We start from the raw sequence: 15,430 nt of genomic DNA on the forward strand, positions 1-15,430 counted from the left end.
TCAATGATACCTGAATAATTGTATAGGTATAAAAAAACGATTCAGATCTGTCTTCCTATTATAATAAGTTTATTTTCATAGTATAAATATTATAATTAGATAATATCTCAAAATAAATCTAAATTAAATATATTAAACCTAGTAAAATGTATGAAAATAAAAAATACATTTAAGTCTCAAGTTCTGGCGAATATTGTTTTTTAATTTTAATAAAACAATTAGTACTTATTGTCATTTATTGTAATAAGTGATTTCGACCAAATTTTTTTTTAAAGTGTAGGTAACTACCTATATATTTTGGATTTTATAGATTTGGTATAAACTATACCAATTAGGAATATATTGTATTGGATTTTTAAAACTTACTTAATATGTAAAAACAAAAGTTTTTATGAATTTTTAATGACAAAATCATTTGTACATTTTTGAGATCTTAAGATTTTAACGAATTTGGTTAAAAATTGGATATGCTTAAAAATTCTCGTGTGTATTTTCCTTAATTTTTTTTCCCGATCATAAAACGAGTCAAAAAATTTTAATATTATGCTAATCATGCTCATTTAAATATTTGACGAAAATCTCAAGTATACAGTTGTTTGATTTTTAATTAATATAATTACAAAATTAGGTTAGGTAAAATAAAAAAAAGCTATGTTGTTAAAAGCTTATTTCATCAAAAATGTTATCATCCGATCACTTACAATAGCACTTTAAATTTTGAATTTTGACTTCTTTTAAGTACAAATCTCGTACATTCAATTTGTTATCTAAAACCGGCCTTTAAAGCAGTGGTCTGCAACCGCGGTGGCCCGCGGCTGTTGTATACCATCCGTTTTAAATTCTAGAACAACGAATTTTTTTTTTACATTTTATTAGATATTTTAAAGTTTTTGACAGTATTTTTTTCAAGAAAATAAAATTTTTATTTTTGTTTGGTCCGCCGCAAATTCTTTTTAATTTGTGAATGTGGCCCGTGAGTCCAAAAAAGTTGCTGACCACTGCTATAAAGTTGAAACTCTATGAGTATTTTTTTAACTACTTATTATGTATACATAGGTAGGTACACAAAAAGAAAAAAACGCATAATTAAATAAATACATCCATCTATCCTCTAAAAATCTAAAACAAATGAAAAAAATGTTATCGAAAATTCTTCTCCACATCACATACACCCACACTCACACACACACTCAAGAATCTACTAAATCGAATTTGCTACAAAAATCATCCTCAAAGTTAAAAATCGAAATGTTTTAGCTACTCCAAAAAGTAATGACATACAGAATAATAAAAACTTAGAAAATACACATCAATGTAAGATCCAATATATTCGTCGTTTCGTTTAGAATCTAAAAATGTTATAATCTGAAAATCAAAAATAGTTATTACAAATATTGAAATATAATATTCCATATATTGTGTTTTATTAAATTTTTTATGTAAGCAAAACATAATATTGTTGACTATGTCATTGTATAACTTATTTAAAATGAATTGATATAGTTATAACATTAACTTTCTGATAATGTAATCTTAACTTGTTTAACTCGTAATGCTGATTTGTCGTCACTCCATGTTGGTAACCAGTGATTCCTGTCCTTCCAGAAATTTAACATAGCCTATAATATTTAAAAAGAAAAGTGGATAAAAAACCTATAAAGTAGGTTGTTGCCTATTTATATTATTAAAAAAAAAAAATTAAGATAATTATTTTAATTATCAACCTTATTATCAAGGTTTGTCCATGGTTTTAAATGGCCATTACTTAAACACCCTTCCTGGAAATTCTTCATACCACCAACTGACACACCAATAGACAAGAAAAACTATAATAAAAATAAGTAGAATTTCACATTATTTATAATAATAATAATTTGGTAACAATTTTAGGTGTAGGTACCTCGGATTCAAATATGGTATTAGTTGGTAAATTCGTCGTAGCCATACGGTGACCCTCGCCGTCTATTTCAAATATCATATTATCGGAAGACCAAGACAGTTTGAATGTATGATAGTCATTGTGCCAACCATTTTCCGATTTTAACTTCATCACTTTCGATTCGATATAATATAGTTGATCAATTTCCAATCCATATCTTAAGAAGTTTGCACCTTCATCGCTTCCGTTACATTTCAAATCGGTATTTCCAACTGTTTTGGCTAATACCAATTTGTTTAACTCATTATTTACACTAACCAAAGCTATTTCTAATAATTTAAAAAAAACGTGAATTTATTACAATTGTAGGTATAGAAATTATTTGAATTGGTAACTAATTAATGACCGTTTTTATATTATTTACCTGAAACAATCCAATCTCCTATTGGTAATTTAGCAATAACTTCCACTTGTCCAAAATGAAATAATAAATTTTTTTTTGTGGTAAGTCTCGCTGAAACTACAGGTGGCAATATATTAAAAGACACAGCATTCATCTCACAGCTAATAGATCCTATACTTTTTGTACAACTAAAAACACGCGGTATCAATTATTATTATTATATTGATTAAAATACGTGTTTGTTTTTTTTTTTTCAAAAGACATCTATAATTATGAATTAACAATTTGAATTTAAAAAAATATACCCGTTCAATAACAATTCACCATTCTTGATAAAACTATCGGATTGCACTGTTGGTCTTATTACTAGCTCTCCATTATCCACGAATGAGTTTTGTTTAGAACTGTTGTAAACAACGAATTCATAATCCTGTTATCAAAATATAGTATAATGTATAGGTTTGAGAATATATTTAATATTAATAATCGTTTATATTAAGTAACATTATTTTTACAGTGTGCAGTGAGAGTGATTCATTGGCATTTAAAACGTATTATTTCACTGTATCAATATCACATGGCATGTAAGAATAATGTACGCACACTGGAATACTAGAGTGCCTATATTACTACTCGTGTTATAAATTTTTGAATAATTTTAAAAGAATTATTTGATTATTATTTATTAGTAAATATATAATTTAGCAATAAATTATTACAAATAATTTTTGTTTTATTCCGTATTTCTCACTTTGGTATATCAGATAATAATCATAATATCTCCTTTATATATTTTTGATTTAAAATATTTCTAATTTTCTTATATTATTATAATTGTATTACATACTGGTTCTTGTGCAATAAAAACATCATGACTCCAAGTTGAATTTAAGTTTAGTTGTTCGAAAGAGTCTTCAAGACTTAGTAGTTTATCAGGAACTATAATAGGTTCTATAAATTTTTCTTCAAAACAATACATCAAAATGAATATATTTTAATAATTTACCAAAACTACTAGAAATCATTATATTTTTGATTGAAATGTTTACTTGAGAGATCGTATATATGTATTCTATCTTCACCACCACACGTTTTACTAGAATCGCCAACACAGGCTATATCACAATAAGTATTATCTACTTTCTGATCATCTTCTGGTTTCCGGTCACTACAGAAGCAATTGATTCTATAACATCAATACGCATTACAAATTAAAAATAATTAAAATATACGAGTACTGACCATGCTAATAATAATAATAATAATAACGTATTCTAGAATTAGAGGCATTTTTCAAGTGGTCTGATATGGTAATTGAAATTGAAAGAAGATTAGCTTGGGCAGAACACGCATGGGAGACATAAGATTCTATAGTTAAAAATGTTTCTAAAAAAAATCATGAGTCATTTTAGTATAGACTATTAAAACTTTGATAGGAATATTCTAAAATAATATATAATTGTACTATAAAAAAATATATATTACCCCATAACTCCTGAAAATGTATATCCGTCGTTATGACAAATTGTTGAACATTTACCAGGTGCATTAGTGTTGATAAGTTCAAATTTTCTGTAATATAATGGAATGTCTTCTTGCACAAAACAACCAATATCATTTTGATCTTGGAATTCAAAATCTGGTTGATTAAAAATGAAATAATTATTTTTTTTTTTCATGACACACAAATAAAAATTGTGTAGTTATTACCGTTGTTAGTATTAGTATATTATATGAGCTTATAGACAGTAATATTTAGTTGATATCTTATACAATTTTAACTTAAATAATAATATCCTATTATTAAAATTAATAAAACACAAATACATAAATAATTCTTATAGTTATATGTATTAATAAATAGGTAGTAATTATTAAATTTTACCAATTAATCCAGTAGAAAATACGCCCATTCTCCAGCCGCCTCCACAAAATTGATTAGCATCACCCGCACACTTAGTATTGCATTGTTTGTCATCTACTTTAGAAAACCTAGGTTGGCTTGGAGGTTGGTCTCCACAAAAACATTCATGTTTATATGTTACGCCCGAATAAGCAAACCCAAGTTTGTAACAAAGGTTTGAACAAAATTCTGGGGTATTCACATCATAAGGCCGCGAGAACCCATGAAATATCCTCTTATTTTGACTTTCCTCAAAACAACCTAAATAATAGTTTCCAACCGTATGCGTTCGCCATTCTAATCCAGTGTTGAATATGTCTATTGCATTTTGACCACCACATGTTTGTTGAGATGAACCAGAACAAGCAGTATTACACATATTATCCTCAATCTTGCCTTCTGTCGAAGGTTTAGTAAAACTGCATAAACATTCTCTCCTACAAAATAATTATTCTATTTATATAAAAATATTTTTTATGTTTTTTTTTTGTATCTTTGTATTTAAATTATTTTATTTTTAATGTTAAATTATGTAATATTTTGAGTATTTAATGATTTATTTATTTATTCCATAATATAGTATGTTTGCTTGAATTTTTTTGATGTAATATATTATTATGTTTAAATGTAATATTAATCAAACATTAGAAAACAAATACCTACATGCTATCTTATTTTTTAATTATCTAAAAGAAATAGTATTAACAACATTTGGTAACACAAATTAGAGAGCAAGTAAAAAAATAATTTATTTATTAACCTAAGTAGAATTTATATGTAACTAACGAAAAAAGTTTCTTCGGGAAAAATATATTTACGAAAATCCCATCAACATTTGGAATGAATACAATCATGTTTTGAATAATATGCAAATAATAAAAGTTCGCTTGAAGCATGATACTCATTACTCTTAGCTCAAAAGTATAATCATTCAAATATTTTAAAGTTGTTGTAAAACTGGAAAAGATATCAATGAAATAATATGAAACATGTACCATACAAAATCATAATGGATGGTTACAATTGTGTTCTCTATTATATCAAAAATACATACATATCAGACCAGAAACATGACGAAAATAACTAAAGATGAAAAAAACATAAGACTTGGAAAACAATTTTATTTTATAATTGAGCCATGAATTTTTCATAAAATGAAAATCACCTATACCTATTATAAATTATAATATATTAAATCAACTAATTTTAAAGAAAAAGTTTGTGGTCTATTTAATTTTTGTATGGCTATTATATAAAAAAATTGTTTTTATTTCTGTTTATTTATTATAGTATTGATAAAATGTGAACAAAATAATAATGAATACAATTTTTCGGAAATATAGTGATACGTTTTTTGATATAAAATATTTCGTATTTAAATTAAAGTTATCTAAATTACTAGAAATTCCATTTGAATATATTTACTTACGAAGATATGAGTGCCGCATACGGAAATCTTCTCGCATAGCAACTGTGCACACAATGATTAGGAGTAAGGTTAGAAGACGTTATTCCCCAACCATTTACTGTTGGATGTCTTTTATAATTTCTAAAGCATCCAATATGATTCACATTCACTTTCCCCGGAGGATCTACATTTTTATCATTTTTCAATAAATATAATACGAGGTTATACTATTAGTTATAGTAAAATGTACATTTTCTTATACCTGAAAATATTGTTTTGTAAATACTAAATGCATTTCTACCACCACAATATTCTGATGGATTTTCTGTGCATAAAATATGACAATCACTCTGACTTCTTTTTAAACTATGACGTGGTGCGGAATTCATACATTCACAGACTTTACTATAAATAAATTACACACATTAATAATAATTCATAAATAAATTATAAAAAACGGAATATCTACTCTTTGGTGGCAGCATATTTAAATCGTTGAGTATTACAAAGATTCATGCACCGTTTAGGGCTATTATTTGTATTCATCTCAAATATTATACGCTTTTCTTTGGTTTTAGGTTCATCATCATCATTACTATCGTAGCATCCAACATAATTTTTTGCTGTATAGTCTATAATTATGTTATTTTTAATATTATTTACATGTTATTATGTATTAAAACGCCCGAAAAATAATTAATAATAACCAGTGATTCCAGTTGAATACATCGCCATTTTCCACCCCCCGCCACATAACTGACTATTATCTCCACTACAAGGAGTATCACAGTTAACGTTTTCTACTTTCGCGGACTTCAATGGTTTTTGATTTCCACACCAACACTCCTTTCTAAAAAATAAATTAGATGTTCCTATGTTTAATATTGATATATTCTTTTGTTGTAAAAATCTTAATGCTATGTAATGATTACATTATTTTTATTATAATGAATACCTAAATCACAATAACTTAAATGTATTAATAAAATGTTAACACTATTAACTGATACTTAACCATGATATTGTCATTGTAATATTTGGTTTTTATAAACAACATAAATTAAAAGTAATTGTACTTTTGAAAAATTATTAAAAATGGTATGAGAATAATAACTTTAGTTAACTTATAGTTTTAAAATTTAAGTAGGTACCTTTCACCTGGGTAATTGTAACATTTAAAGTGTATACAACCACGGAATTTTCAAATAAATGTTGTTCTACATAATTGTTTATTTGTATTGTAAGTGTATAAAAAAGTAAATTAACAATTAATTAATAGATTTAAGCGTTGTTCAAATTTACAATTTAAAATTTAAAAAACAATATATTATGTATTAATTTGTCTTTGTATTGAGTATATTTGAAAAAAAATTTTATACGCCTTTATTTAACTGCTGTATTAAAATTACAAAGGTAGATTTTAATTTATTTTTTAAGATTTAAAAGCTGAATCAAGTGCAAAAAGCTTAAATCCTACCTCAAAAATAAATATATTATGGCATGAAAAATTTTATAATCGTAGGTACTCAATAGTCTTGTCTTATATTTCTTTATTATGTATAGTATACTATTTATTACCTACCCATATGTGTTTCCAAAATATAAGTAGCCCATCATGAAACATATTTCTAAGCATTTTTGAGGCGTATTGTTATTATAAGGCCCAGCTGGTCCTTTTAATATACGATTTTCGTCGTCATTTGGAGTTTCAGCGTAGCATCCTAAATAAATTGGTATTGGAAAACTACCATGTCCAACAAAGTTCTTTGAAACTGAAATTAGTAAAACAAAATTTAAATTAGACAATATGTTATATAATATGTAAAAGTAAATTATTAAATATTTAAAAATACAAAATAATTAAATGTTTGAAAGTTATAAAATGGTATCATTTATTATTATCGCTTAAAAAATATATATTTTGTAATATGTTTTTATAACCATATTTTCGATTTTAACTAGTAAATGAACGATTTGTAAGAAAATTTGTATTACGTTTTATTTCCACAAATAGCTCAAATAAAAACGAAATATTTTATCATATTTAGAAAATACTATTATATATATTTGATGAAAATTCAAAATGTCAAGTATCTAAAGTTTTTCATTTTATTTTGTCGAATGCTGACTTAACGTAAAAATGAATGGTTTCCCTTATTATTTATTTTTTTTTCTCAGTTATTTTGAAAAGTACTGGAATTTTTTTACTGTTGACCCTTTAAGATATCCATAAGATCTGTTTTTCTACCAGACACCACCCTCAAAGTTGAAAATCTATGCATTTTTATAGCTTCAAAAGCTGAAGACAGACAAAAAAATAAAAAAGCACACGTCACATATAATTGTAAAATCAATTCTTTCATTGTTTCATTTATAATGTGTCAAAAATGATAAATTATGACTAAACATTTTTTAGTAAAAAATATAACTATAAACTTATTAGTTCCAAATATTTCTAAATATTTATATTGAATCTAAAATAATCGAAAATATTAATCATATAGTTCAAATACAGTATAAAAAATTGTGGTAACCATAACAAAGATTGATTAGAATAAAGTGGTGGGCGGTGAGTATCATTAAATTTAAAAAAGATTTTACCCTATTTCATCAAAAAATATTGTGAATAGAACGATAAATATTTTATAATAAATGAGAGTTAACTTATGTTTATTTACAGTTTATTTTATAAATATCCTGTATGAAATGTAACGTTACATTTGTATTTGTAAAAGTTCTAAGTAATTTTAACAAATATAGTTAGCTGAAAAAAAATTACCCGAAAAATAAAAGCACTCGTCGAATTAAAAGGTTTGTATTAGTATAAGTTAATCGTAAGTCTCGTGGAGTAAATTATAGTAAGCATCTTTAAAGCTAAAGAGTTAAATAAAAATACGCATACCACGGCAAAAGTTACTAAGTTAGATATGCAAGTTACAATTTCTGAAATAAAAAGGCTAGTTAATCCGCACAAATTAAGTGTAATGTGGCCAGTCCAGTTAAATTTTGATTAAATAGTATTTATTCCATTTTTAAAAAGTTAAACATTTTATTTAAAATATTTTGAACATACCTTTACGTACACACACATATATATAATAATAAATATTAAAAATATGTTCTAAATGAGTTTTGAGAAAAATGCATAAATATTTACTAACTGCTTAACCATTGATATATATATATAAATTATAAGCGTTTACCTTCGTGAAAAAGGCATAAAATATTGTCTCGACCGTTGGGCTATAATATATTAATATATAAATATTTATTTACTATATCATTAGAAAATTGTTTCAACAGCATATGTCAGCATAAAAATGTTCGTGTGCCACGAGATGAAACGATATGTTTGTAAAACGCTCGTTGTTTTGATGAGTAGGCCGTGTAAGTAAGTTTTTTAATTTTTTTTTTATATTTATAAAAATCACGATATGATTGGTGTTATAAAAATATATAGATATTGTATGTAAACAGTTATCAAAAAATTAAAAAATATATTATATTTGTTAAAAATTAAAAATAATAATATAATGTGTTATTAAAAACTAAATACATTAAGATTTTAAATGCATAAAACAAATTATTCTTACTTACTTGAACTATCTGTTATGTATGAAGACACTAAATTTTTTCCACCGCACGAAGCCGATTCATCTCCTGTGCATTTAATCGTACACTCATTATCAAACTGTTTCATTAGTCTTGATATATAATTTTTGCTACAATAACAGTTCCTGGAAAAATTACACAGTGTCAAATTCTTTTTCAGTGATTTATCAAAAATGTATTTGCTTAACGTTTTTCTTTACATTCATACTATAGTTAAAATACAATATAAAAACGAAATCCTACTCATTTTTAAGAATAAAAAATAAATATTTTTTCCCGGAGCAAAACGTGGAGCAAGCATGAGGCGATATTGGTTTTAAGGTACGGCTCTCTTCTCCAAGAGTTAATAGTTCTGTATCCAAAAAACATCCTAAGAATTGATGATTTGACTTTTGCGCAGCTAAAATTAATAAAAAAATACTCTATCAAGCCATTATAAGTTAATTGTATTACAATTACATGTATATATTTACCTGTTGTCGCATATAAATGTAAACTAAATAGTATTAACGAAAAAAAATAGAATGTCATTATATCTAAATAACGTCAATATCAAGGCAATGTATAATGTATTTTATTGCGTATGACTGCCTAAACCGCATTCGGAACTAATATTATATTTTGACGTAAATTTTGTGTTTACCTCGGGTTCGACGTATATATTCAGGTTTATCGAGAAAAATCCCCTCTACCTATTCCAAACGCCGATGTACTTTATAGCATATAGTATATACCTATTACCAGTTACCACTGTCCACTTAATAAATTACATATAATGTATTCTGTTATTGCTATTTAAATATTAGTTATACTAGTAGTATATATTAAATTGCTAATTATAAAGTAAGATTACGTCTGATAATAAATACGTTATTTATTTATTATAGGTATGGGAGCCCATACATTAATGTGGATATACTTAACATTGGAAAAATACGTAATTTATAATACAAGTATATATATGTTTAATAATATTTATAATTTACTATACGATTAACTCGACGAAACTATTACTGTATTTCGCTTAAGGCATAATTTTAATTTAAAAATAATATAATTTGTTCAATATAGAAGCACGTTATTACAATGTTCTAGAAAAATACACTTAAACAATATTATTCAATGGTACGTATATATTACGATTATACGGTATTTGTCTAACAAATGTATGTGTCAAAAAAATAATAAAATACAATTTTTTGCAATAAAATGTTTTAACATATTATCTCAATCGAATTAAAAACTAATATTTGTTTGACAAATTTGATTATTTTTATAGACCTCAAGTAAGTTAAATTTTGTTTAAAGTTGGTTTTTCTTTTTAGAAATAAAGATAAACAAAAGTTGTTAGTTGTTTAGTATAAAATTAAATATGTAAATTGTAAATTATTTAATTTAATATCTTTATACCTTTTAGATATTAGGTGATACATACTCAGTATGCTCAATCTAGATAAATTACCAACAATATACACTTTTTATACTTTCAAAATCATAGTAATATATATATATACATATATATTTTAAAAAAAATTACGTCTTCTATATATTTAGTAAAATACATTGAACAACAACAATTATTTAAAAAACAATTATCTTATACGTATAATATATGCATTTTGTATTTTTTTTTTTTTTATAGATTCTGAGGAGAAGAGTTATGCATTTATTGATTTCACAATGATGAATATTTTTTAAGTCTACATCGCCTTTTAATTTTAATTTTTGATAGCGATTTCTGACAAGATGGATGTCAAAAGTAAAAATTCTGAGTTATTTAAAAAAAAATAAAAAACAGTAATTTTTAGACAAAACCACGTATGAAAAAATAGATTTTGATTTTGTGTTGTAACTAAAAATTGACAGACCAACAAAAAAAGGACACCGTTCTTACATACATTTGGTCAATACTAAAAATATTTTGTTTAGGTAGTATAGTTTTTGCGATTTCATATTTCATATTTCCATCGGCGAGTAGAGAGAATATATAACCTTGTCTATAAAACAAGCATTATAATAATGTAATGTATAAAAAAAATGAATCAATGCTATTTATTCGCTATTATTTAAGATGATCTTATAAAAAATTTAAACGTGTTCTTGTATGATCTTTGACCAATAATTGGTGTCCACGGTGAATAAATGTAGGTATATTTTATTATTTAATACTCACGAAATTAGAGGTCAACTAGTTGCAGATGATACGAGATAAATCATTTTCTATTGAGTATTTTATTCATACCAACTACTAAACCGTAATTTAAAATAAACTACAACACTAACGTTAGTGAAATCGCCTTATGCGTAAAAGTTGAAACTGAATTTTCCTATAGTCTCAGCTCCCAACATAGTGATTATCTTCTTAATTGTTTAACTTATTTATTGTAATTATAAATTTGAAGACGTTTTAATTTTTAGTATTTTTTTAAATTGTATTTATTATCCTGCAGAGTAGAATGATAAGTGTATTGGTTGGACATTTATTTTAGTTGGGAAAATGTTCCTATATTTAACTTTAAAAATGGTTATTGGTCTTGATGTGATTTGAAAATGAATTAATGAAAAGACTTGAATTCATCACCAAATATTTAAATTAGCATTTTTCAAATGTATTTTAGTTCTTTTCACGCTATTTATATATATTTGAAATAGTTTTCTTTATGTATAATACCATTTTTATAATTTTTATTTGCGAGTAAAGAAGTTTTAAAATGTAATAATAGATCACACATATTTTTTTTTTACAACAATCAATATATTTTATTAAGTATATATACACAAAAACTGTTTTTATAGACCTCTGAAGTTCAAATATTGTCAACATTTTATATTCAAACAAAAAATAAAGATTTTGATTATCTTGTTGTAGTCCAAAAATTATTATTCGAATTTGAAACTTTTTGCCACTATATATATATATATATATATATATTATTATTATTTACTAATAATAATATTATATTATATAATATTATTTACCTATCGAGATAAAATTTACAAAATATTTAGATTAATTTTATGTTATTTATATTAAGAACCTATTCATACCGTTATACGACGTTTATATTACACAAGCTATTATATTCCACTTAAACGTAATTATTAACAGATAGTATATAATTACGATAGATAATAAAAATGTTGAGATATTTTGTACACAAAAATAAGTACAACACACCAAATCACTAATAACAATATAAATATACAAGCGATGAAATACTCCTTTAAAATTATAGCTTACCATCTTTGCTCAGACTCGTTTTTACCCGTATGCGTATATATTGAATTATAATTGAATTAAAATGTAACACATCCATTATAGGATCTACTATCCTACTCAATGATGAGATAAGCTTGACACTTTATGTATAACAGAATAATTTCTCCGGTTTGTTAATTTAGATTAGCTTAAAAATTAATTTAGTAAATTGAACAGTCATACATTATTATAACTGTACTAATTGAAAAAAACAAGTTTTCAATGGACTCTGAATATCATTACATATTATTTAATCACTTTAATGAGAAGATGGTAGATTTCTATAACCATTTTACCTGTATATTAAAACTTATAATTTTAATTTTAGATCTTCAACCAGTTAATTTTCTTAAGACTTCTGAGTAAGAGGATAGATAACGTAAATTCATGATACCATAATTCATAATTAATTGTCTTATATTATACATTACTAATGTGACGATTGCTGTCTATTGACGATGCAAATTGATTCTTAGGTAGAACTTAGGTATAAATGACGTTAAACGCTAACATGTAAAGTACATACTAACTTAATTCAGACTAAAAGTTTTATTATAAAGTAAAGCAATTTTGAAGTTCAGATATCTTTTACCAATCTAAACTTTAAACTCTTCTTGAATTTTAAATCAATTATGTATTATATTAGAAATGTAAATATTTCATAATCCAAATTGAACTATGCTTTTATAGATGAGGAAAGTGTATAGAACCATTAAAATGTATAGTTACTAAGAAATATAAGATATAGTTGAGGTTAAAATATAATGATTGATTATATTCAGCCTAATAATATATAAATTACAAAATCAGTACCCATAAACAATGATGTATAATATACCATACCTACTAACTATATTATCTATGTATACAATACGCAATATTATGTCGAAATCTATATAATATATATATAATTTTATACAGTCATAATCTTTAGATGAAATAAGTTCGAAAATATTATTCCAAATTGATTTGTATTGTTCTTAAAATATTATGGTTTATTATGGTTAAAAAAGACATTGAATTTTTTGCTTATTCTTTATTTAACAATGTGCAAGTTAAATTATATTACTTTTCAGATATCAAGGTTATACTAAGCATATTAAGCATGGTTTTGCTCTTATATATATATATATATATAGTACAGGAGCGTGTTTCTTTAACACATACATCATTAAGAAGGAAGGGCATCTGAAATGGTTTTAAACTAACTATATGAATGTACAGATGAGGTAGTCGATAATTATTAGGGTAGATGATTATTGGAGCTTGCATTTTTTTTTTTTTTTTTTTGGTTTAAATAATTTGTATATAAATAATAGACTTTTCAGTTACCAATGTACACAAAACAATATTATGTTCCAAATACTGCATGTTAAAATAAAAATTTGGTTTACATATTAAAATTAGAATATAATATTGTAATTTATTTTATATTTATACATACATCTAATAGAGATAGTATCGGTAGTTTAATTTATAAAATAAATCTCATCGTGATTCTAATTTATTGAAAAATATCTTAAAATTAACAAAACTAACATTATTTTGACAAAACATTTAATCTAAAAATATTATTACAGTTATTTACAGTCGTCATTTTTGAATAGTGTTTATTTATTCTTACTTTTGTTAATCATACAATACATATTCAAAACAAATAGGTATTACTTTTCATTATATCCAATTCTAATCTATACATTGATTAGTTTTACAGTGATAATGATGTATGTGATCATGTACTAAATATAAATCTAGCTTAAAATTAAGATTTTGAGTAAAAAAATAATAATATACGTTTATTCAAATTTTAAAGATATTAATCTATTTCGGAAAATAAATTTCATGAACTATTTGTTTATGTAAAATGTTGGCGTAAAATTATTACTATACTAATTTTTTGTTGAATTTCCATGGCGTGCGAAAACCATTGCATGAACATTCGTATAACATGAACCCTAATACTCTGTAGCGTACAAAAAATGACGAGATATACGGGTTTTGACAACTATATTATAATTCAGAATTAAATACGTGCAATTAATATAATATAAATAGAGATAAATGAGATTTTAGAATCTTTTGTTCTTCTAATATTTTAGATTATAAGCGAGTGGAGATGAATGTATTGATTTTACAATAATGCATAGGTATATATTTTTAGTTTTTAATTTTTGTATCTGGTGATAATTTTTATGGCAGAAAAATGCTTCAATCTTTATAATCGACTCCGAAATTTTTATAAAAAACTCATTTTTATAAAATCAATCTTATAATTTTATTGTAATCCATAAATGGATACCGTTGAAATCTAAACCAAATATTTATATATTACTTAAAATTTTCTACTTAAAGTATAATTTTAAAAATATTTTAAGTTTTTGCACTATATAATATAGGCATTAAATATTTTCAATTTTTTTCTTCCATAAATATTCAAATTTATTTAATTTTTTTATACCTGATACTTGAAAACAAGGCCACATATACGATTTGCTTATAATGATTATAAAAATAATATTTGATTGATATTTTACATAGATTTTTTAAGAGCGCTAAAAAGTTTAAATTTTAACGAAATTGAATGGTTCTTTTAGTGTTATTCAAGTGTTGATAATAATATTTTGCCTTGATGAAAAGCATAAAAATTATATAAAACATATAAATAAATATTTATATATTCATTCGACTTTCTGCATTAGGTATCAACAGTACAATAAATTACTATAAATATAAAATATATTTAGTAATATTATCTGAAACGTTGTATTCACTAAGAATCATTTTTCGTATTCAATGACTTTTCCTTTGATTGAAATTTAACATATACATTGCATTACCTACACAATGGCAAGTACACTCGACACCTACGCAGAGCAGTTACCTACTTGTCTACATTTTTACTTCTTTCTTCGTTGATATAACCAAATTAATTTTTAATTTTTAATTATAGCCTATATTTTAATTTC

The 15,430-nt window shown here is 24.4% G+C and overlaps 1 protein-coding gene across 1 annotated transcript; it reads right to left on the minus strand.

Annotated features, from left to right (window-relative positions):
- Window positions 1–1,394: 1,394 nt before the first annotated feature.
- Window positions 1,395–9,818, minus strand: LOC113551491. The gene is made up of 17 exons (XM_026953758.1): window positions 9,679–9,818; window positions 9,449–9,605; window positions 9,191–9,330; window positions 7,176–7,365; window positions 6,301–6,443; window positions 6,063–6,225; window positions 5,856–5,998; window positions 5,615–5,777; window positions 4,168–4,622; window positions 3,768–3,921; window positions 3,332–3,468; window positions 3,130–3,245; window positions 2,588–2,712; window positions 2,304–2,470; window positions 1,901–2,208; window positions 1,725–1,826; window positions 1,395–1,619 (listed from the first exon to the last, which is right to left on the minus strand). Exons 1-17 carry the CDS (start codon window positions 9,734–9,736, stop codon window positions 1,512–1,514), a joined length of 2,829 nt encoding a protein of 942 aa, XP_026809559.1. The 5' UTR covers window positions 9,737–9,818; the 3' UTR covers window positions 1,395–1,511.
- Window positions 9,819–15,430: the final 5,612 nt, after the last annotated feature.

Source organism: Rhopalosiphum maidis, chromosome 2, assembly GCF_003676215.2.
Source record: "Rhopalosiphum maidis isolate BTI-1 chromosome 2, ASM367621v3, whole genome shotgun sequence".
Taxonomy (NCBI): Eukaryota; Metazoa; Arthropoda; class Insecta; order Hemiptera; family Aphididae; genus Rhopalosiphum; species Rhopalosiphum maidis.